The 23,134-nt window shown below is 38.0% G+C and overlaps 1 protein-coding gene across 1 annotated transcript; it reads right to left on the bottom strand.

Moving 5' to 3' along the window:
- Positions 1 to 6,902: 6,902 nt before the first annotated feature.
- Positions 6,903 to 21,067, bottom strand: CCDC195 (coiled-coil domain containing 195; the record flags this gene model as incomplete). The annotated part of the gene is made up of 3 exons (XM_082658563.1): positions 6,903 to 7,026; positions 15,762 to 16,008; positions 20,806 to 21,067. 3 exons carry the CDS (start codon positions 21,065 to 21,067, stop codon positions 6,903 to 6,905), a joined length of 633 nt encoding a protein of 210 aa, XP_082514689.1.
- Positions 21,068 to 23,134: the final 2,067 nt, after the last annotated feature.

Raw genomic sequence — 23,134 nt, 5'->3', positions numbered from 1 at the left:
TATTACTTAGCCGTAGAAAAGAACAAAATAATGCATTTTGCAGCAACATGGATGGACCTAGAGATTGTCATACTGAGAGAAGTAAGTCAGACAGAGAAAGACAAACATCATATGATATCACTTATATGTGGAATCTAAAAATAAATGGTACAAATGAACTTATTTACAAAACAGAAATAGAGTCACAGATGTAGAAAACAAACTTATGATTAACGGGGGAAAAATGGGGAGAGGGATAAATTGGGAGATTGGGATTGACGTGTAAAATAGATAACCAACAAGGACCTACTGTATAGCACAGGGAACTCTACTCAGTACTCTGTAATGACCTATATGGGAAAAGAATCTAAAAAAGGGTGTATGTATGCATATGTATAACTGATTCACTTTGCTGTACACCTGAAACTAACACAACATTGTAAATCAACTGTACCCCAATAAAATTTTTTTTTTAAAGGTAAATGTATAAAAACTCTTCCTTGAAAGCCATTGGGGAATTTGGGCCTTTTGAGCATGAGCTGCTCATTCTTCTTGCTTGGCCTTGCAATAAACTCTGTACTTTGCTTCATCACAACCCAGTGTCAGTAGATTGACTTTGATGCATGTTGGGTGAGCAGATCCAAGTTTGCTTTGCTAACAAGATTAATAAGACCTCAGCATTGGCAAACACAATTGTTTTAAAGCCCAGCTGGAAAAGATCAGAAACAATTTTCATCCACATGGAAGAGACAAGAACACTCGCTATGGTTTAGTCCCAAGGCAATGTCAACCTTCTTGCTCTCTGTCATAATATAGTCAGAAGAAATATTCCCTGCTTTGAGGTCTGTGGTTGGCTGAATAATGTCCCTCTTCCCCCAGATATCCATGTCCTAATCCTCGAACCTGTGAATATGTTACATTACGTGGCAAAAGGGACTTTGTAGGTGTGATTAAGTTAAAGATTTGAGATGGGAAGATTAGACCGGATTATCTGAAGAGGTGCTATGAAATCACAAGGGTCTTGGAAGGAGGGAGGCAGGAAAGTGCAAGTCAGAGAAGGCAGTGTAATGATGGGAGGAGAGAAAGAGAGGAGGGAAAGATTTGCAGATGCTGCTCCACTCGCCATCAAGAGAGTTAAGGACCGTGAGCTAAGGAATGCAGCAGAAGCTGGAAAAGGCAAGGAAATGGATTCTCTCCTAGAGCCTCCAGAAACAACATAGTTCTGCTGACTCTTGATTTTTGGCCATATGACCTCCAGAACTGTAGGATAATGAATACGTGTAGTTTTAAGTTTATGGTAATTTGCTATGGCATCAATAGGAAACAACGATTTCCCAGAGAATGTCAGAGTGATGGTAGGAGGTAAGGTGGTTTCAAGAACTGGTGAATTCAACAGCTTAATGACATACTCATGGTCCTAAATTATTTATAAATTTTCTCTCGGACACCCTCAGTGGGCTTTTTGCTTTTGTTTTCAGGCCAGTCTTTTTTTTTTACAGTGACAAGATTGCTGCTTTGGTTCCAAGCATCACATCTCACTCCTCACTATTCAGTCAGGAAAGGAGAATGATCTTTGTGTTTATTTTTCAGGTATAAAGGACACTTTCTCATAATAGCAGAATACTTTTTGACCTGTATATGCACCGCTTTTTGTACTCACTTTCAAGTCAAGACCGCTAAAGGAAACATTGCGAAGAGTTGTGTGGAGGCCAAGATGTGATGCTGAATAGGTAAGTGACATTTGACTTTCTGGCTGTTCTTGCCATGTTTGATAAGGATGAGAATTGGCATTCAGCGCAGTCTGCCTTAACTGGAGAGTTTGTTGAGAAGATGTGCATTTACTGAATACACAGTTAATAAAGCATTTTGCATATAGCATCATAGGATTCCAATCAAAATTTAATTCAGGCCAAATACTTATGAGTGAGTAACTGTGGAATTGCCCATTACCTTAAAGGCTTGTAATCTTCTTTTGAAAGCTCTGAATGCAGACTTCCTTCTAAAATGACGGAAATGGACTTGTTTGCTGGTAACAATACCCTCTTGAAGTCATTTTTGCTCCCCAAATAGATTTCATTGACCTATTCCATTTATTAACTTATTCAGTTAATTATACCCAGTTTGTTTGGAGGCTGAGCAGGAGAATGATATCAGGGTTCATCAGCATAATGTAGTCTGTGTAGAGACTGGCTTGGAAGTCTTCACAAGGGTGGTTACCACTTCACGAAGGTTTCCACGGGAGCTCAGAGGCTCTGGAATTGACAGTCCCTGTGGGGATGAGGTCCTTTGTGGTAGGAAGGCAGCTGATGAGAAATGGCTCCGAGTTCACTGAAACCTTCTGAAGTTGCTCTAGTTTTCAAACAAGAAATGAACTCTTGAAGTGTATTTTCAAGAAGTAGATTTAAAACATAATATTTCTTGTGGGAAAGAGCTTTGGGGCCATGTCCAGTCTTATTTACTGCATAAATCCTCTGCAGCCACCAAACTCAGGGACAGGAGGGCTGAGGTCATCAGGGCAGAAGTGTGGTGCCGTGGAAAGGCTACTGGACCACGAATCAGGAGACAAGGTTTCTCGGCGTGGCCTGCCACTAACTCCCTGGGCAGGGCTGGGAGGGGGCAAACCTCTGCTTACCTTTTCCTTGAAGGCAAAGACTGTCTTGTACACACCTCTACTGCCACTACTACCACTATTACTGTTATTTCTTGAGTGCTTACTGGGTGCTGGGTATTGGAGTAGGTGCTTTACATATTTTCGCTCATTAAATCTCCACGTTGCCAGAGAATGTCAGCGTATCTCCATTTTACAGATGAGGGAACTGAGGCGTTAAGAGGCTCAGTGATGTTGCTTAAGATCACATGGGGGTGAGGGAGTGAGAGCCCAGGGCTGTCCTTACCCGTGCTGTCAAGGCACGTCCTTCTTCAGGATCTGCGACATTCAGGGCTGGTCTTTGCAGCCCCTCGACTTTACAACAGTGATTCTCAGCATTGCTTGCGCATTGGAATCGTGGGGGGAGCTCTAAGGAATACTGATGGCAAGGTCTACCCCCAGGGCTGCTGACATAACTCGTCTAGGGTGGAGCCTGCGAAATGGGATTTTTAATGCTCTCTGGTTTATTTGATGCTGCAGTCAGGATTGAGAACTGCCACTATACGCTTAGTTTCAGGGACTGGGGAGAGAAGGCCGGGAGGGCCGAAGCACTTTCCGACTTTGGAGTTTCAGTTTTCTGAGAGCTGGCTTTTCTTGGAATGGCTTCTTGAGGAGATCGTTTAAATGCTAGATTTCTGGGACCAGGAATGAGCTTCAGTGCAGCTCTACAAATGTAGAGCACTTGGAGAGAGAAAAAAGTAAATATTTGGGAGGAACACTTGAATGAGTTGGTTTAGAAAAGATCTGAGGCCAAAGGGAGTTTCTGTTTTAAGAGAGGAAGCGTCTGTGTGTGATGATGTGATGTAAGTTTTCCACAGTCAGTCTGGATAGAACTAGAACCAAAGCCAGTGGCCAGGATGAAAAAGGCCACATCTTTGATGGGCAATATAAAATCAGCCGCATATTAGATGAAATAATACAGTTAGGAAGGGAGTCATTGGCTCACTTCTTGGATGCCCATTTAACTGTTACACGTGACCAGAGGCCATTTAGCAAGTTACTTTTTCTAGTGCACTAAATGGTGTAGCAATTGGGCCAAAGAGTTATTTGCTTCTGAGCTATCCATTCAGCTACCTGCTCTTCAATGCTGAAAGCTTTTCTTATATTAAACAATGGGGTTTGTTGGACAAAATGTTATTTTAAAGACCAAGAACTTTCTAGGTGTTTCATAGAGTGAATTTTTTCCTACTTAGATAGTCTTGCTTATTCCCCTTATCTTTCCATCAGAAATGAGTTTCTGGTCTGAGATAACTGTGTGAATTAAAAATCCTCAAGACTAAGGAGGAAAGAAAGGAGGAAGGGTGAGTATTTGGAAATTAATGGAAGGAATTAGGGACAATTTTCATGAGAGTAAAATTAAGACTGATAACTGTGTTCCCTAAAGAAGAGGGGTACTGTATCTTTTGGAACACTCTTAACGAAAATGTATACGGTCTTCATAAAATGGTATTGAGCAGATGGCAGAATGAATTTGTTATCATTATTGAGAGTAGACTTTAAATTGGTCCTCACATTCAGACGTCTCAAGCGTAAGAATTTTGAGTTGACCTGCAGGAGGAGAAATTCTAATTAAAGGAAAAGGTAAAATGAGGAGGTATTTCCTGAAGGTAAGCCTGAATGCCACAGAGAATTATCTTTTAGCAAGACCTGGACAGGAACAAGTTTAATCTCTCTCTGAGTTCATGGAGAATTGTGTTTCAAGATCGACTTTCAAAGTAGTTTTAATAATGTCAAAGTACTAAGTATGTATGAGACCGGATAAATTCAGTCTTCCTTTTCTCACGTTTCAGAAAACTAATTGTGAGTAGATTATTGTAGTCGTGAGATATTTTGACTGTCTTACAGCGCTAATGATAAAAGCAGGAATCAAAGAAGAATTAAAGCTACAACAGGTCTTTTATTCACTCCTGTATGAGAAAGAGTATTTTTCAACTACATGCTTTTTCAAACACAGCTTGAATAAATGAACATTTCTCTGCATTGATATTTAAAAATTAAGTACTACTGCAGGCGGCAGAACTGTCTCTTAAAATAGGACGATAATTGAACATTATATGTGGTTTACAATAACCACATAGTTCTCTCTTATACTGCTTTATCATATTTTTTAAGTTCTATGGGTGATGTTTTCCATAATCAGAAGGTACTACTGTACTTTCCTTTTTATTTTGGTGGTAAAAACATCAGGCTCAATGATAGTGCCTTCCTGGATACTTCGAGGTTCCTAAGATCTGTTTTCTAGAGGGTAAACTAGAATTTGGACTAAGGAATAAAATGAACTCCATAATGTTTCCCATTGTCCCTCTACACAGCAATTTTCTGGTTAAGTTTATTGTAGATTCACAGCTGAGGGAGTAGAAATAGCTCAAGGAAATCAGAGCAGACAGAATTGGGGTGCTGGAAAAGTTGCCAGGGCCAACCATTTGATTTTGAACACATTGTTTATGTTTTCCTTTGTTTCAATATCTTTATTTGTTAAAGGACATTTGCAGGAGACCAATTTATGAAAGCAAATAGCTCTGGCAGATGTTGGTGTACTTTGATAATAGATTGATGTATTTGTTAACTTTTGGCTTTCATCACCCACAGAGTTATGAATTTCTGCCACTATTGGCAGTGACGGTGGCCATTAAGAATTCATCATGGGGAGGTTTCTCTTCCTTCTTCCTCTTTCTCTTTTTCCTCTTCTTTCCAGGTAAAGTACACAGCTCTGAATGCTAGGGAAGTGTCTTGCTGTTCATCTTTTAGCTGATGACTCATCAACTTAACCAAGAGAAAATCAAAAGCTAGAAAACACAAAAGCTAGAAATCTCACATATAAGTTTTTACCTGGTATCTTAAATCTGGTCTTTAGACAAGTCGTATTTGGTTTTCACAATGTTTTAAAAATTGAACATAATGCCAGTATTTATGAATCAGGAGATTTTGCATAAAAATCCAGATTTTAACATCCATTGGACGATAGACCATGTGACAATGGAGTGTCCCCTTCCCCACACAGTCTCACAGGCATGAGTAGTTGCAGCCCTATGTGGATGGGGTGTGCATATGCCTGTTCTCCAGAGGCCCCCCCCCTCCTTTCTATCACTTGTCTGTCCCTGCTGGACATTTGAGTTCCCCTCTTTCGTATCTTTCCCCTCTGGCTGTAACCTTGCCCTATTGTACACCTGTTAGAATGCTGAGAATATTGTTAATCTTAAATGAATATCATAAATAAAGGAAGCATCTGACCCATTATGTGACTTTTACCTCAGGGTATTCGTTGATTCATCCATTTCCCTTCCAGGAGTCTGTCTTGTGATTATTAAAGACCTCTCTTAGAAATAGACTGGACCATTCATACCCTTTCCTTGCTTCCCTGCTTCTTCAACTTGGCATCAGATCTGGGGCACCCTATGATTCTTAGTATTTACAATAGCGGATAGTAATCATAGCTGTTTAAGACGTCACCTGGGAAGGCTTGTTTAAAATGTGAATTTCTTGTCTTGTTCCTGTCTGGAGCCCCCAGATCTGCATTTTAACACTCTGGAGATTTTAACATTAAGATATTTGTTTAAAAGGCATACTGGTATTAGAACATGATTGCTGTAAACTTGGAGGAGGAGATGGTCTCTTGACTAGAAGTTCAGGATTTGAGGGAGTTCTGAGGTTTTCAACCCCTAAGTAATAATCATTTGAACCTTTTCCTCTCTCCTTCCAACCAGGATGAGTGTCTTTGCCATTAGCCAGCCCACAGTTACTCTGAGCCCACAATATACGCTGTGGGAGTTTGCTGTGTTTGTGTCTACATGCCAGTAACACGGGATATTAAAAGACCAAGTGAGCTTGTGTCAGTGAAATATCAACACACAAATTAACTATAAGGATAATCACTGTGGCTTCTGTGTTATAATCAGAAATAGAACTTTTTTTCCTAGATTTGTTATAGTTTCAACAGGAGAATGACACATAATGGGAACAGCAGCATTTCCTGATAGCATAGCACAGATACAAAACACTTAGCATGCAACTTAATTTAATTACGTTTAATTGCTCACATGCTGCATAGAGAGACTTCCACAGACACTGTGCACCCATCAACAACAACATAAAGTAATGGCTTCCATTTCTTGGCCAAGTCCACTGACAACTCTATTGACCCAACGCCAAATATTTGTATATCTCACTGAGCATCTTGCCAGAGGTCTTTGCAGGGGAAGACATTGACCCCGCCAGGCCTTGGTGTTCCCACATGTTGGAAATCAACTGTTTCTTAAATTTCACCACCTTACGTATCCTACTCTGTAATGGTACTTAGCTGGTTTGTGGTCTGATTTGATGAGCATTTCAAAGAACTTGAGTTTTTGGAATATGAAGACATGTTCATGGGTAACAGGAAACTGACTGTCTTTATCTTGTCCCTAAAGAACGCAGAATAGGGAAAGAGAAATAAAACGTTTTAGTGGGCCTTTATGCAAAAACACTTACTATTTCTACAAAACATTTACTATTTTTGCAAGTCACCAAATATTGCTTAAAGTGTTAAAGGTTCACCTTAAATATATAATAATTTTTTTTGTTTAGTTGTTCAATAATAATGCATGAAAAAAGATTGGAATTGGCCTTTTGATTAAACCCAGTGAATAGCGCTGATAAAACTAAAATTTAAAAATTTTGAGGCAGGGTCTGTACGTCTGAGGATTATTAGCTTGGCGTTTAAAGTTGGAGAATATCATGTTCTCTCAGGCAAACGGTCCTGCACATCAAAACTCTTCAGTTGAAATGAAGAAGAAATTTGAGGGAATTAGTTTATAATCCCAATCAATTTGGAGTTTGCATTAATGGAATATCCATCACACCTGAGCAATAAGGGGAGAGAGAAGTGACAGCAATGACCCAGTGTTACCTGAGGGATTAAATCTTTTCATTTTGCCCACTTCTCCTTTCCTCTTGAACAGTGTTATATATAATTTTGACATAAACCAGGATAAAGTTCTCCCAGGAATAAGTCTAAAGAACAGTGTTTAAAATTATTGCCTTTTCTCTAGTTTTGATCTCTCTCTCTCTCTTTAATTAGATAAGACCATAATTTCACTGAATGGCATTCAGTGGCCTGTATCTAGGGGAACACATCTGCTCCCTCCCTTGGGAGGAAGGCCAGTAGTTCTATATGGGATCAATAAAATAATAACTGCTCTGCCACTTAGCAAGCATTCACTTGACTATCCCATTTATTCTTCACAAAAACTATGAGGTAACTGCTATTATGATTCTCTTTTTACAAAAGAATAGACTACAGCACAGCTCAGACTAATAACTTTTCCAAGACCATGCTGTTTGCAAACGATGGAGTTGGGACTTTAGCCATCTGATTCCAGAGGCTGTCTTCTTAACCACTCTGCTTAGGAAAAGAAGACAATGTATTTATTTTAATGTGTCTGTTTTATCCTATCAGTAAAATATCATTTCTAAGTTTAGTTGTCCATATGGACCCTTTTCCCTAATCTTTTCAACAGCCTGAGGTTTTTTTTTTTTTTTTTTTTTTTCTTGAATGCAGGAGGAAAAGATTGGGTTTCTATGTCAAAATTAGGGAAAAAATTAAAATCCAGTCTCTAGTTTCTGGAGATCATTGGTTCTTAGAAATATTGACATTGGCATTATTCCATAAAATACTTTCTTGGTACAATAATAGAAAAGTTCATGAGCAAATTAGGTACAATGTCTCACTGATTTGAAAGCTAATTCAAACACATTGGTTCTTGATAAATCTTTGTAAGAGTCTTTGAAAGCTATTAGAAAGGAAATGAATTTACTCCAAAATTAGAGGAATAATGTAATGAGTTGTTACTTTACTGGTTAATCCCTGAGAAAGTAAAAGACAAAATAAAAAAGTACTACAAAAAAAAAGCTTAATTCCTGTTCAGCAGTTCTCTGTATCTACTGGGTTTTATGCCAACCCAGCTGTTGATTTTAAGCCATTACTGACTTTCTTGCTTTAACACAATTCTACAATTGGCTCAATCTTTCAAATTAAAGTAGATTCCAAATTAGAAATGGATTGTGTTCTAATAATTTATTCATTGGCAGCTTGGAAGTTGGAAAACATTTTGCTTCAGAAAAATAATACATTATAAACATTGGCTAGGTCCCCAAACTACCATAGAAAATAATATAAATTGAAATGGGAAAATTAATACCGCTATATTTCCCAGTTTAGCATTGTAGGTCTGTAAGCCTGTAATGGTTTAAGTGCAAAAACTAAAGCATTATAATACAGGCACTCTACAATTATGAACTATGTAAACACAAACCTGGAAAGATATCCATTAAAATCTCAATGGTGGTTTTTCAGGTAATGGGATTAGGGAAGATTTTCCTTTTTATACTTTTTACATCACATTAATATTTTATAATTAGCAATTTAAAAAATAATGAACATTTAGTGCTTTTATGTAACTGTATATTATATATACATAATTTTATTTAAACAAAGGGTACATCTCTGCCTTTCTTCCCTCCTCCCTCTTTGAAAACACATGGCCATTGGAACACAGTGGTTGGATATACACTTCTTGTTTCCATATCCCACATCTGCTCTGTCAACAGATCTTGTTGGCTCCACCTTCAAATGTTTAGAAACCACATCCAGTTATTGCCGTTGGCCAAGAAATAATCATTTCTTGTCTAAATTATTTTTTTAACCTTAAACATGGTCCCCTTGCTTTCTATATTGTTTTTCTATAGTCTTTTCAAAACTGAGCTCTCTCTCTCTCTCTGTCTCTCCATATATATATATATATATATATATATATATATATATAAATGAAAAGAGTATATTATGCATCCCAATTCACTTAGAAAAAATCCAGAATCATTGGAAAGGAGTGAAAGACCACCCTTAGCTCTCTGCCTTCTCTCTCTGTCTCGCTTCTTCCCTTCACTGCACTCAGTGCCAGCCACCTTGCCCTTCTTCAAACACCAGTCGTGGGCCCACCCAGGCCTCTGGCATTTGCTGTTCTCAATGCCTGGAGAGTGCCCCCGCCTACCCACTCCAATCCCCTGCTCGTATCCCCAGAACTCTCTCTCTCCCTTCTTTATTCAAATAGTGAGGTATCTTCTGGCTACGATATAAAAAATTTCAACAATGCTTGCTCTTCAAACCCTTCATTTTTCCTTTGATTGGTTTACTTTTCTCACCATCTAACATAATATATACTTCCTGTATTTTCATGTTTATTGATCATTATGTTACAAAGGAAAAAGCTCCACATTGGCAGAGATTTTTGACAATTTTTTTCCTGCTGTATCTTCAGTGCCTAGAATCCAGCACGTAGTAGTACACCCTTAAGATGTATTTGCTGAATGAATGGATGTGGGTAATGAAAGCATAAAAAACACTGAAAGGATAGAAAAAAACCTCATGGTTAACACTTGCCCCTCAGGAGTCCAGGGGAAGAGAGATATAGGGCTTTTCTCTTTATTAGTAACATTTTTTCTTTTATATATAAAAATATCTGGATAAAATATGATAAAACTCTTGCAGATGAATATATTGATATTTGTAATATTAGGTTCTGAATGTTTATGTATTTTGAAAATTTTCATAAAGACATATTTTAGTAGCTTTCCAATAATTAATGGTAAAGCACATATTCCTAGCATTCCATAGAAGGACTTTTATGATGGATCCTGCTAACTTCTCCATCCTCACTGATTTCCCTACTTTTAGTTTTCTCTGTAGTCATGATTTCTTCTCTCTTCTTGTCTTTTTTGCTCTACTGGGATGACCTTTCCATTTTTCTTTGCCTGTCCTTCCTGACCCAGGTTCCTCTCTCTGCTCCTATAATAGAACTTTCTACAAATGAAACACAGTTTTCATGCTGCCTTGTAAAATTCAAATAAAACTGGCTCAACCTTTGTATCCCACATCCAGTGGGAAGTCCAGTGTTCTCTCCAATATTTATGAGAATTCTTGCAGGCCTATTAATTATGGTTACCCTTTGATTTGATTTTCTGCCACTGATGAATTAGATAACTCATTCTCTCAACAAATATATTTGTTCCATTTTCTCTTCCCCAGATAAGTTAATCGTGAAACCAGGGCCCTATTTCTTGATTTTCCTCCTTCTCCTCAGAGGAGACAAATGTGTATACACTTTTTTTTTTTAACATCTTTATGGGTGTATAATTGCTTTACAATGGTGTGTTAGTTTCCACTATATAACAAAGTGAATCAGCTATACATATACATATATCCCCATATCTCCTCCCTCTTGTGTCTCCCTCCCACCCTCCTTATCCCACACCTCTAGGTGGACACAAAGCACCGAACTGATCTCCCTGTGCTATGCAGCTGCTTCCCACTAGCTATATTTCTTTTTTTTAAAAAAAACTTTATATTGGAGTATAGCCAATTAACAATGTTGTGATAGTTTCAGGTGCACAGCAAAGCAACTCTAGCTATCTATTTTACATTTGGTAGTGTATATATGTCCATTCCACTGTTTCACTTCGTCCCAGCTTATCCTTCCCCTTCTCCGTGTGCTCAAGTCTATTTGCTACATCTGAGTCTTTACTCCATTCTTGCCCCTATGTTCTTCAGACCTTTTTTTTTTTTTTTAGATTCCATATATATGTGTTAGCATATGGTATTTGTTTTTCTCTTTCTGACTTACATTACTCTGTATGACAGTCTCTAGGTCCCTCCACCTCACTACAATTAACTCAATTTCATTTCTTTTTATGGCTGAGTAATATTCCATTGTATATATGTGCCACATCTTCTTTATCCATTCATCTGTCGATGGACACTTAGCTTGCTTCCATGCCCTGGCTATTGTAAATAAAGCTGCAATGAACACTGTGGTACATGACTCTTTTTGAATTATGGTTTTCTCAGGGTATATGCCCAGTAATGAGATTGCTGGGTCGTATGATAGTTATAGTTTTAGTTTTATAAGGAACCTCCATACTGTTCTCCATAGCAGCTGTATCAATTTATATTCCCACCAACAGTGCAAGAGAGTTCCCTTTTCTCCACACCCTCTCCAGCATTTATTGTTCATAGATTTTTTGGTGGTGGCCATTCTGATTGGTGTGAAGTGATACCTCATTGTAGTTTTGATTTCCATTTCTCTAATGATTAGTGATGTTGAGCATCCTTTCATGTGTTTGTTGGCAATCTGTATATCTTCTTTGGAGAAATGTCTATTTAGGTCTTCTGCGCATTTTTGGATTAGGTTGTTTGTTTTTTTGATATTGAGCTGCAAGAGCCACTTGTAAATTTTGGAGATTAATCCTTTGTCAGTTGCTTCATTTGTAAATATTTTCTCTTATTCTAAGGGTTGTCTTTTCGTCTTGTTTATGGTTTCCTTTGCTGTGCAGAAGCTTTTAAGTTTCCTTAGGTCCCATTTGTTTATTTTTGTTTTTATTTCCATTTCTCTAGGAGGTGGGTCAAAAAGGATATTGCTGTGATTTATATCATGGAGTGTTCTGCCTATGTTTTCCTCTAAAGTTTTATAGTTTCTGACCTTACATTTAGGTCTTTAATCTATTTTGAATTTATTTTTGTGTATGGTGTTAGGGAGTGTTCTAATTTCATTCTTTGACATGTAGCTGTCCAGTTTTCCCAGTACCACTTATTGAAGAGGCTGTCTTTTCTCCATTGTGTATTCTTGCCTCCTTTATCAAAAATAAGGTGACCATATGTGCGTGGGTTTATCTCTGGGCTTTCTATCCTGTTCCCTTGATCTATATTTCTGTTTTTTTGCCAGTACCATACTGTCTTGATTACTGTAGCTTTGTAGTATAGTCTGAAGTCCAGGAGCCTGATTCCTCTAGCTCCGTTTTTCTTTCTCAAGATTGCATTGACTATTTGGGGTCTTTTGTGTTTCCATATAAATTGTGAAACTTTTTGTTCTAGTTCTGTGAAAAATGCCATTGGTAGTTTGATAGGAATTGCATTGAATCTGTAGATTGTTTTGTGTACTATAGTCATTTTCACAATGTTGATTCTTCCAATCCAAGAACATGGTATATCTCTCCATCTGTTTGTATCATCTTTAATTTCTTTCATCAGTGTCTTAAAGTTTTCTAGTACAGGTCTTTTGTCTCCTTAAGTAGCTTTATTCCTAGGTATTTTATTCTTTTTGTTGCAATGGTAAATGGGGGTGTTTCCTTAATTTCTCTTTCAGATTTTTCACCATTAGTGTATAGGAATGCAAGAGATTTCTGTGCATTAATTTTGTATCCTACTACTTTACCAAATTCATTGATTAGCTCTGGTAGTTTTCTGGTAGCATCTTTAGGATTCTCTATGTATAGTATCCTGTCATCTGCAAACAGTGACAGCTTTACTTCTTCTTTTCCGATTTGGATTCCTTTTATTTCTTTTTCTTCTCTGATGGTTGTGGCTAAAACTTTCCAAACTATGTTGAATAAGAGTGGTGAGAGTGGGCAACCTTGTCTTATTCCTGATCTTAGTGGAAATGCTTTCAGTTTTTCACCATTGAGAATGATGTTGACTGTGGTTTGTCATATATGGTCTCTATTATGTTGAGGTAAGTTCCCTCTATGCCTACTTTCTGGAGGGTTTTTATCATAAATGGGTGTTGAATTTTTTTGAAAGCTTTTTCTGCATCTATTGAGATGATCGTATGGTTTTTCTCCTTCAATTTGTTAATATGTTTATCACATTGATTGATTTGCATATATTGAAGAATCCTTGCATTCCTGAAATAAACCACACTTGATCCTGGTGTATGATCCTTTTAATGTGCTGTTGGATTCTGTTTGCTAGTATTTTGTTGAGGATTTTTGCATCTATGTTCATCAGTGATATTGGCCTGTAGTTTTCTTTCTTTGTGACATCCTTGTCTGGTTTTGGTATCAAGGTGATGGTGGCCTCGTAGAATGAGTTTGGGAGTGTTCCTCCCTCTGCTATATTTTGGAAGAGTTTGAGAAGGATAGGTGTTAGCTCTTCTCTAAATATTTGATAGAATTCGCCTTTGAAGCCATCTGGTCCTGGGCTTTTGTTTGTTGGAAGATTTTTTTTTTTTTTTTTTTTTTTTTGCGGTATGCGGGCCTCTCACTGCTGCGGCCTCTTTCGTTGCGGAGCACAGGCTCGGGACGCGCAGGCTCAGCGGCCATGGCTCACGGACCCAGCCGCTCCGCGGCATGTGGGATCTTCCCGGATCGGGGCACGAACCCGTGTCCCCTGCATCGGCAGGCGGACTCTCAACCACTGCACCACCAGGGAAGCCCCCTGTTGGAAGATTTTTAATCACAGTTTCAATTTCATTGCTTGTGATTGGTCTGTTTATATTTTCTATTTCTTCCTGGAAGGTTGTGCCTTTCTAAGAATTTGTCCATTTCTTCCAGGTTGTCCATTTTATTGGCATAGAGGTGCTTGTAGTAATCTCTCATGATCCTTTGTATTTCTGCAGTGTCAGTTGTTACTTCTCCTTTTTCATTTCTAATTCTATTGATTTGAGTCTTCTCCCTTTTTTTCTTGATGAGTCTGGCTAATGGTTTACAATTTTGTTTATCTTCTCAAAGAATCAGCTTTTTGTTTTATTGATCTTTGCTATTGTTTCATTCATTTGTTTTTCATTTATTTCTTCTCTGATCTTTATGATTTCTTTCCTTCTTCTAACTTTGTGGTTTTTTTGTTCTTCTTTCTCTAATTGCTGTAGGTGTAAGGTTAGGTTGTTTATTTGAGATGTTTCTTGTTTCTTGAGGTAGGATTGTATTGCTATAAACTTCCATCTTAGAACTGCTTTTGCTGCATCCCATAGGTTTTGGGTCGTCATATTTTCATTGTCATTTGTTTCTAGGTATTTTTTATTTCCTCTTTGATTTCTTCAGTGATCTCTTGGTTATTAAGTAGTGTATTGTTTAGCCTCCATGTGTTTGTAATTTTTACAGATTTTTTCCTGTAATTGATACCTAGTCTCATAGCATTGTGGTCAGTAAAGATACGTGATATGATTTCAGTTTTGTTAAATTTACCAAGGCTTGATTTTTGACCCAAGATATGATCTATTCTGTAGAATGTTCCATGAGCACTTTAAAAGAAACTGCTCTGTTGTTTTTGGATGGAATGTCCTATAAATATCAATTAAGTCCATCTTGTTTAATGTATCATTTAAAGGTTGTATTTCCTTGTTTATTTTCATTTTTGATGATCTGTCCATTGGTGAAAGCGGGGCGTTAAAATCCCCTACTATGATTGTGTTACTGTCAATTTTCCCTTTTATGTCTGTTAGCATTTGCCTTATATATTGATGTGCTCCTATGTTGGGTGCATAACTTAAAAGCTTTTCCACAGCAAAGGAAAACATAAACAAGATGTGTATATACTTTTGATAGGGCGTAACTGGGAATTGGGAGGTAGAAATGCAGATTGTGGAGTAGGGGAAGTGATGCTCTAACACAGTAGTGCTTGACAGTGACAATCTTGTTCTGAAAGAGCCCTTGGCTTTACCCACTACAAGGGCCACTGGCCAACTTTCCTCTTAAAGATTCCCAGACTACTTTTCAAATATTTCCTCAGTCCCTCCCATTTGCAGCCTGCTCATAACTCCTTAAATACCAATTCATGTGTTTTGCAGAACAGGTCAGTTTCCTCTTTGTCTCTTGGCCTGTTTGGCTTATGCCTAAAGAGTCCTGTCTTATACTCACATAAGCCCATAAAGGCACCTTCCTCCACAAGAATAGTTCTTTCTCAGAGAGGAATTCTCTGTTCAGCTCCTAATGTAACTGTGCCTTCTCCCTGAGACGCTCTTTATTGCAGTGTTCGGTTTACTTGTGCGTCTTTGTCACTAAGCGAAAGCTTTGAACATAACATTTAGCTTTTGCAGGATCTTGGATCCCCAGCGACCAGCTCAGAGTATGATAATTAATGCTTGATTAGTAAGTGAAGACTGATGGTTCTCCACTTATTAGAGGCATCTATTAGAGGGTACCATTTGATCTCACATAAATTTCTTTGTTTTGGTTCTCAAAACAGACATAAGTATGATGGAAGTTATCTTGGCATAATAGCCTACTTGGTTTTATTACTTCCACTAGATAAGACCTGGCTTATCCAGGAGAACGTCTCAGTAGCCATCACAGCATTCAACTATAAACTATCTTGAGGCAGATTGTACATTACCTGCAACCAAAACCATGCTTGGGAAAGGCTCTTTGGCTGGAACCATTGCTGGTAAAAGAATCTGGGGCAAACATCTTTTCTTCGTTGTCTTGCTTCTTAATTGAAGAACATGCCAGTGATTTGACTGTTCTTTGAGCTTCTAGAATTCCACAATTTGGATGTTTTTTCCCAGCTTTCCAAGGATCATTTGCAGCTAACAAATGAGTTGGTGAGGAAATGGAATAGCGTCTAACAATCATGACATTGCCTGTACAGGAGACACAAAATTCAAGTTTAAAAATTCTACTTTTAATGACATCCACAAATGGAAGATTGTGTTGGTAGTAAATACTTCATTGAAACTAACTAACCAAAGCTGTTGTTTTTAGATTATTATTTTTTTGCATAAAAGACATTCATTCATTGATTTATTTTGCAAATTATTGAGTGCCAGCCATGAGCTAGGTGTTTTTTTTAAGAGATGGGGTGTGGGAGTGAACAACACAGAATTCTTGCCTGCATAAAATTCTCGTGTGGCTGACAGATGATAAACAAACAATACATGATAAAATTCAGATAGTGGTAGGTTCTAGGAAGACAAATCAAGCTGATGAGGGCTAGGGGATGGAGGCAGATGAGGAAGGGGGTCTGGAGGCTATTTAAATAGTGTGGTCAGGGAAGACCTTCCTGAGAACATAGGATATGAACAGAGAGCTGGACATATAGAGATAATAAAACACGATTTTAAAATGCAAAGAACATGAATTTCTAGACATGCAGTTCTGGAAGTTCTCCTCATTCTAGAAGAAGGTGCTCATCCACAGCCCCTCATCACTTGAATAGCCACAAATAATTGAACTGGCTGCTCCCAACTGTCCTGAAATATGTGTGTTGGCTTTAGTTAGGACAGTTGTTATGAGGATGCCTGTCGAATGAGAGATGAAAGCAAGGCAGACACATGGAAAGAAGTAAAGATGCCTTGGGACTTCCCTGGTGGTCCAGTGGTTAAGACTCCGCCCTTCCACTGCAGGGGCATGGGTTCCATCCTTGGTCGGGGAATTAAGGTCCTACATGCCACAAGGCACGGCCAAAAAATTAAAAAAAAAAAAAAAAAAGAAGTAGTAGTAAAGATGCCTTCTGTGGGAAACAGGAGTTCTCCTGAAAGAGATTGAGAGATTTATGGCTTTAGTTTCTGAGGGCTTCCAACCCAATTTCTGTCCATAAGGGTCTGCTAATAAACTCTTTCCTTGAGGTAAATCCTATCTCCTTTCCTTGTAATGAAAGCACCTTGAATAAAAGAGCTTTATTTTAGGGAGTCTTGATTTGTCTGCGTCTCACTTCTAACACTGTGCTAACTGACCTGGGGCCTGTCATTCAACCTCTACTTAGACATCTGGCTATTACCCCTGGGGTTAATGACACTGACCTCAAGGGTTAGTTTCCATTTTCTGGAGCACTTAGTGAATGTTTGTTGAATCTTTATTCTTTCTCATCATAGCTTTGTCATTAATGAGCATGAAAGTATAAGAAAGTGCAGCATCGTGTTTAGGTTTTCAGAGGGCTGGAAGCACAATTTTCTCTTTTTTAAGTTTGTGGCCGGTGTCTGCAGAACACAGACAGCAAATTATATAGCCATTACAAAAAGTGGAGGCTGCCCTGGCTTTTCATAGTTTGGAAGAGCAGAACGTCATTTTTTTTCTTTTTTTTTTTTTTGCGGTACGTGGGCCTCTCACTGTTGTGGCCTCTCCTGCTGCGGAGCACAGGCTCTGGATGTGCAGGCTCAGCGGCCATGGCTCACGGGCCTAGCTGCTCCGCGGCATGTGGGATCTTCCTGGACCGGGGCATGAACCCATGTCCCCTGCATCGGCAGGCGGACTCTCAACCACTGCGCCACCAGGGAAGCCCAGAAGGTCATATTTTAAGCAAGAGTTTGTGGGGGAGTTTAAGTTCAAATCTATCTGAAGTAATTAACTGCAAATACTATTCATAAATTATCTTTGAACACTTCCTTTGGCCATGATATATCACTTTTATAATTATCTAAAAACAGGTTTCTGACTATTGACAAACATAAAAGTTTCTGTTTAAGTGGATTATAAAACAATATCTCTATACCAAATGGTAGGAAAGTACAACAGAGGAAATTATATTTATAATAGCAAAGTTTATTGTTTGGGACCTTTACTCCAGCTTGACAGATCAGCATATAGGCTTTTGGTTTATGTCCCTGGATCACAAATAATCTGTATCCTTTAGTTTCTTATCAATAAAAGGGAAAGAATATTCCACAGAGCATCACAGGGTCATTAGCACCAATTCAAAGATTGCTTTCAAATGCACTTTATTTGCCAGCAAAGGGTATGAGCAGATTGAAGGGAATGCTGGAGTGTCCCTGTAAAGAATTGCTTCTTGCGTCTTCTTTGTAGCAGATTATCTCTTCCCTAAAAGAGCCTAGGTGAGGTTGCAAAGAGCAGGAGGGGTGAGGGCAACATCCCTGTAATGGACGGGTTGGATTTCAAAGGCTGGCACACTCTTACATATATTTCCAGGAGAATTTAGTCTCAGGTGATCACTTCCAGGCCCACCTTAATTGTTCCTTCTTAAAGTGAGACACACTTCGGATTTCATATCGTTCCTTCGCAAAGAATGGGTTTATCTGATTTTGTTTTCAAGAGGATCAGACAAGCTGCTTGATCTCTCTGGGTCTTGTAGCCTTAACAGTAAGAAAAGGGGATGAGCTCTGAATCTCCGCCCTAGCGGCACATTTCTAGCATTCAGCTGCAGGTAGGAATTTTGATTGATATCAGCAATATCTTACTGACTGCTAATAAAAACTTAAACGTAAGTCAAATAGTATTTTTCCGACCTATCCAATGATATGACGACAACTGCTACCAAGTAACTCATGCTGAGTCTTACTTGTGCTACCTCATTTAATCGTCTCAGCAGCCCTATGAGATAGATGCTATCACTTTCTCCATTTTACAAATGAGGAGAGTGATCATAAAACATGTCACATTCATAGAGTCATAGAATTTTATAGCTGGAATAGGCCTTGGAAGGCATCTAACCCATTCATTTTTACTTGATAATGCTAAGATCAGGGATTTTATGTGAGCTACCCAGCACTGACCAACTATTACAAAACTGGTACTACAACCCAGGTTTCTTCATGCTCAGGCCAATGTTCCTTCTACTTATATCACTTTCATAATAGAACATCACATGTAAGACACACATAAATATCACTTAAATTAACTCAACCGGGCTTCTAAGCACAAATTTAAATCATATTTCCTTCTTTGTTTTGTTGGTGCAACTGGCAAGAGTTCCCCAAATGTCACCAAATGGTTTTCACTAGTCCTTTTCCAACTTAATGCTTATGTATATTAGAGGTCACCATTCAGTGGCTGAAAATGTATATTATCAGTTGTGTATTTAGCTCTTAATAATATTCAAACCTCCTTTAAATTTGATGGCATTCAGGCCCTGAATTCAGGGTTTAAAGGGTAATACTCTTTGTTCTTTAACCAGTTTAATGCTTGTTTTGGAATAGCACTAGGTATACTGAGGCCCAAATTACTTTTGCATTAGGATAAACATCATGAAAAATAGATTTGAAGGAGTTGTTTACCTTTGGAGTAAGGCAGTTGTTTTCAATTGGGAGAAATGTTGTCTTCCAGGTGACATTTGGAATGTCTGAAGACATTTTTGATGGTCATAACTGAAGCGGGAGAGGCAGGTACTACTAGTGTTTAGAAGCCAGGAAAAACTGCTGAACATCCTTCAATGTCCGAGACAAACTGCTATAATACAGAGTTATTCAGTCCAAATGTCAAGAATTCAGAGGTGGAGGAAGCCTGGGGAAGGATATACTACACATGTCCATATCTTTTTTTTTTTTTTCACCAGGAGAAGGTCTAACTTCCTTATAGGTTACTCTTTCAGTTTTACTAAATAACCAACAGACAGAATAGCTCAGATGCAGAGTTGTTCTTGACAACAAGGGAAAAGACTGTGATTGGAATCTGTACCCAGCTTTGAAATACAGGGACCCATACTAGAAAGAGACCTCTTTAACAGAAAAAAACCAGCTGGCAATAGAACATGTCCAATTGCCAAGCTGTTCAGCGCCTCTAAATGGCATTGCCTGAATCTTTTGACAGGATGTTAAGCGCTTTGAGTATTTAATTATGTATATCAATTTTATTTGAAAATACTGTATGTAGGCAAGCACTCATTTAAATGAAGAATGTATTTTTTCACTCTCCTGATTTCTGACTTAATGTATAATCCTCACAGTCAAAATTCTCTCCCATAAAGGGTGAGAGATTTGATTCTTTTAGAATATATCATTGCCTTTTATTCTTGAAGTCTTCAACCTGTATAGTAAGTTGAATTATGTGCAACATATGTTCATAAAGGACAGTAAAAATTTTGTAAAATACGGATAAGAAATAATACCTACCATTTGTTGTGTGTTTGCCAGGTGCTATACTAAGCACTTAGTTTATCATTAAAGTCAATCCTCACAACCATGTAAGATAGGTACTATAACACTTCCAAATGAACAAAATGAGGGTTAAAGATTTCTCAGAGCTAGCTCTAAATCAACTGGCTAACTGGTGTCAGATCACTGGCAACCGTATTTGTCTGATTCTAATATCCATATACTTAACTATTATGCAATACTGTTCTAGGTTAATAAGTGAGCACGCCATTTGACACGTACCCGTTTGGTGTTCCATTATGTAGCATTTAAATGCTTGAAGTCAAGAAAGGAAGAAAAGCATTACTTTTAATATGACTGATTTCCACAAATCTGTCATCCTTATCTTTCCAGGACTATCTGGAGATAGTTTCAATGTTGTTAAAATATGTTGCTTGAAGATGCTAAAGAAATTTTTTCCCTAGGGATTCAAAGCTAATCTACCAGGAGAAAAAGGATGGAATTCACCACTGTAATACCAAATTACGCAGTTATGTGAGAGGCACAATAAACTTACTATTTAGGAGATATTTGCAAAGGTGGGCACAGCCCAAAAGAGCTATGGACATACAGTACCTTGGTGTTCCCTCACAGCTGGGGCCGTACCAGTGGAAACACCACCATGAAGGGCTGCTGGAGATTGTCCAGGCACTTCTGCAAGTTTACTGAGGTCTGTGACTTCCTCCTCCTTCTCATCTCCTGATTTTCCCCCTGAGCCTGGGGTTCTCTGACTACTTGAAGTCAGTTTCATCCGGAGGGCTTGATTCTCTTTCTCCAGCTTATTGATCTCTGCCCGCATTTCCTGGATAACTCTCATGAGCTGGATATTTGCTTCCATTGCCTCTTTTCAGGCCGCTCTGGTTTGTTCCTTTAGGGAGACAGATCAACATTTGCTCATGAACCAAATGCACAATCTACTCAGTGGAGCAAGTTGATCCCGCCCATAAACCTTCCTGAACAATAGGTGTCACTCTTCTCTATGCCATCTTTCAGCATCTGGGGAGTTAGGCTGTCTAGGGAGGTAAAGGATCTCCATGACTTATTCATTCTGGGTTTTGTTTTTCAGAACAGAGCTTTTCTTTGTATCTTTCATTTCATATCAACCCACAGTTCTAGAATATTGCTTTGTGTCTGCAGAGGACACTCCAGAAATTTCCAGTGAGGAACAGAGTTTCTTGCTTCTGTCATGAACTCACCATCCTACCAGCCACTCAAGTTTTTTCTCTGTTGCTATTTCTGGGATCAGATGTCTCATAGAATCACCACCTGGCACGAGCACATCAAAACTGGCACATAAGAATTATTCCTTGTCTTCTCTGTAAAATATATCATAGTTCTGTACTTTTTGGGTAAATTATTGATTTTGACACTTCTTGATTAAGATTAACTAGCAGAGGAAGTCATATGAATTGCAGTGAGATTATTTAAATGAGATGTTGATAATTATACCTAAATCCCTTAAGATAACTTCAAGGACCAGATAATTACTTCTCAGTAGGTTTCTATCTTATAAGCATTTTTGCTGTTATTTGGTTTCAGAGTGTTTGCTTGGGCAAATACTGCCCAGAGCTATTTTGGGAATGTAAGAAGATACAGGTTAAACATTAATCTTGAATGAGAAGAACACGCAATAGTTAACAGCTTTCATTACCTATTTCCTGAAGAGGTTTCTTTGTTGGGAATGAAAAGTACGAATCTTAGATAACATATTCTCTATAACCACTTGGAAATTCAATTAATGTTTAAACATGAATGTCTTTTTGCAATAGAGTAAAAATGATCAGATAATTTTTCATGGTGATAGTTTTCCCTGCGCATTTGTTCCCTTATGTTTTTATGTGTATTGATGTGGTTTTTTTGCTTATCCTAATAAATAGGATAGGCAGGTTGATTGATCCAAGGCCGTAGGTGAGAGTGATTGGAGGAAGTATTACTCCTTTTTTATTCATACTGAATTATTATATGTATTTAAATTTTATGAAGTGTTTACTAAAAAGTCAGTCTAAAAAAACTATGGCTGTTTTGATATACTACTTCTATTTGTATTTAAATGAATTTCAGTAAACTTTTGTGTGCCAAACTGGCTAGAGGCTATAGAAGTGGCTCTGGGAATATGGAATATGGAGTAAGATGAGTCTTAAAGGTCATCCAGTCCAACCACCTACCAGATATTCAAATCTGTTCCACAACATCTCTGTAATGGATTATTGACCCTATATTTAAGTATTTCCCCTGTAGGAAAGTCCTCTTCCTACCAAGGTATACTACTTACTTTTTAATTAAAATTATTTACTTGGCCAAAAATTGGCCTCCATGTAGCTTGTTTCCAGTTCTTCTCTTTAGAGAGGTGATGTGACAAGCCTAATCCTTGTTTTAATGAAAATTCTTATTCCATCATGTTCCAATGAGTCTCTATTCACCAGAAGGAACATCCCAATTTTTTCAACTGTTTGTCAGCTAATGTGGGTTCATGGACCTTGGTCACTCTCTTTGAATATGTTTCCATTTGTAGAAAGGCCTCTTGAACTAGGATGCCCAGGTCTAAATGCATTCTCCTGAAGGCATCTGACTAGCCTGGAGTATACTGGCATAGCTTCTGTAAAGTCTTCTGTAGAAAATATTCCATAAAATTGGGCAGTAAAGACCATTCTTGAAATTGTATTCACTGCAACAAAGCAGGAATTGTATAACTGTTGAAACTGACAAAATAGTTATTATTTATAGACAATTTGATTGATATCTATAAAGTCCAAGGAAGTGAATAAAAAATTTTATTTTGTAATCTACTCCTATGTTACAAAATAAATATTTAAAAATCAGTAGTTTTCCAAAGTACTATTAATAACTATATAGAATAAAATAATTGAAAAGTATTCCACTAACAATAGGCTCCCCACCTATAAAA

This window comes from Grampus griseus (assembly GCF_964374135.1).
Source record: "Grampus griseus genome assembly, chromosome: 7".
Classification (NCBI taxonomy): Eukaryota; Metazoa; Chordata; class Mammalia; order Artiodactyla; family Delphinidae; genus Grampus; species Grampus griseus.
The sequence above is the reverse complement of the archived record's forward strand: the minus strand, read 5'-3'. Positions and strand labels throughout refer to the sequence as shown.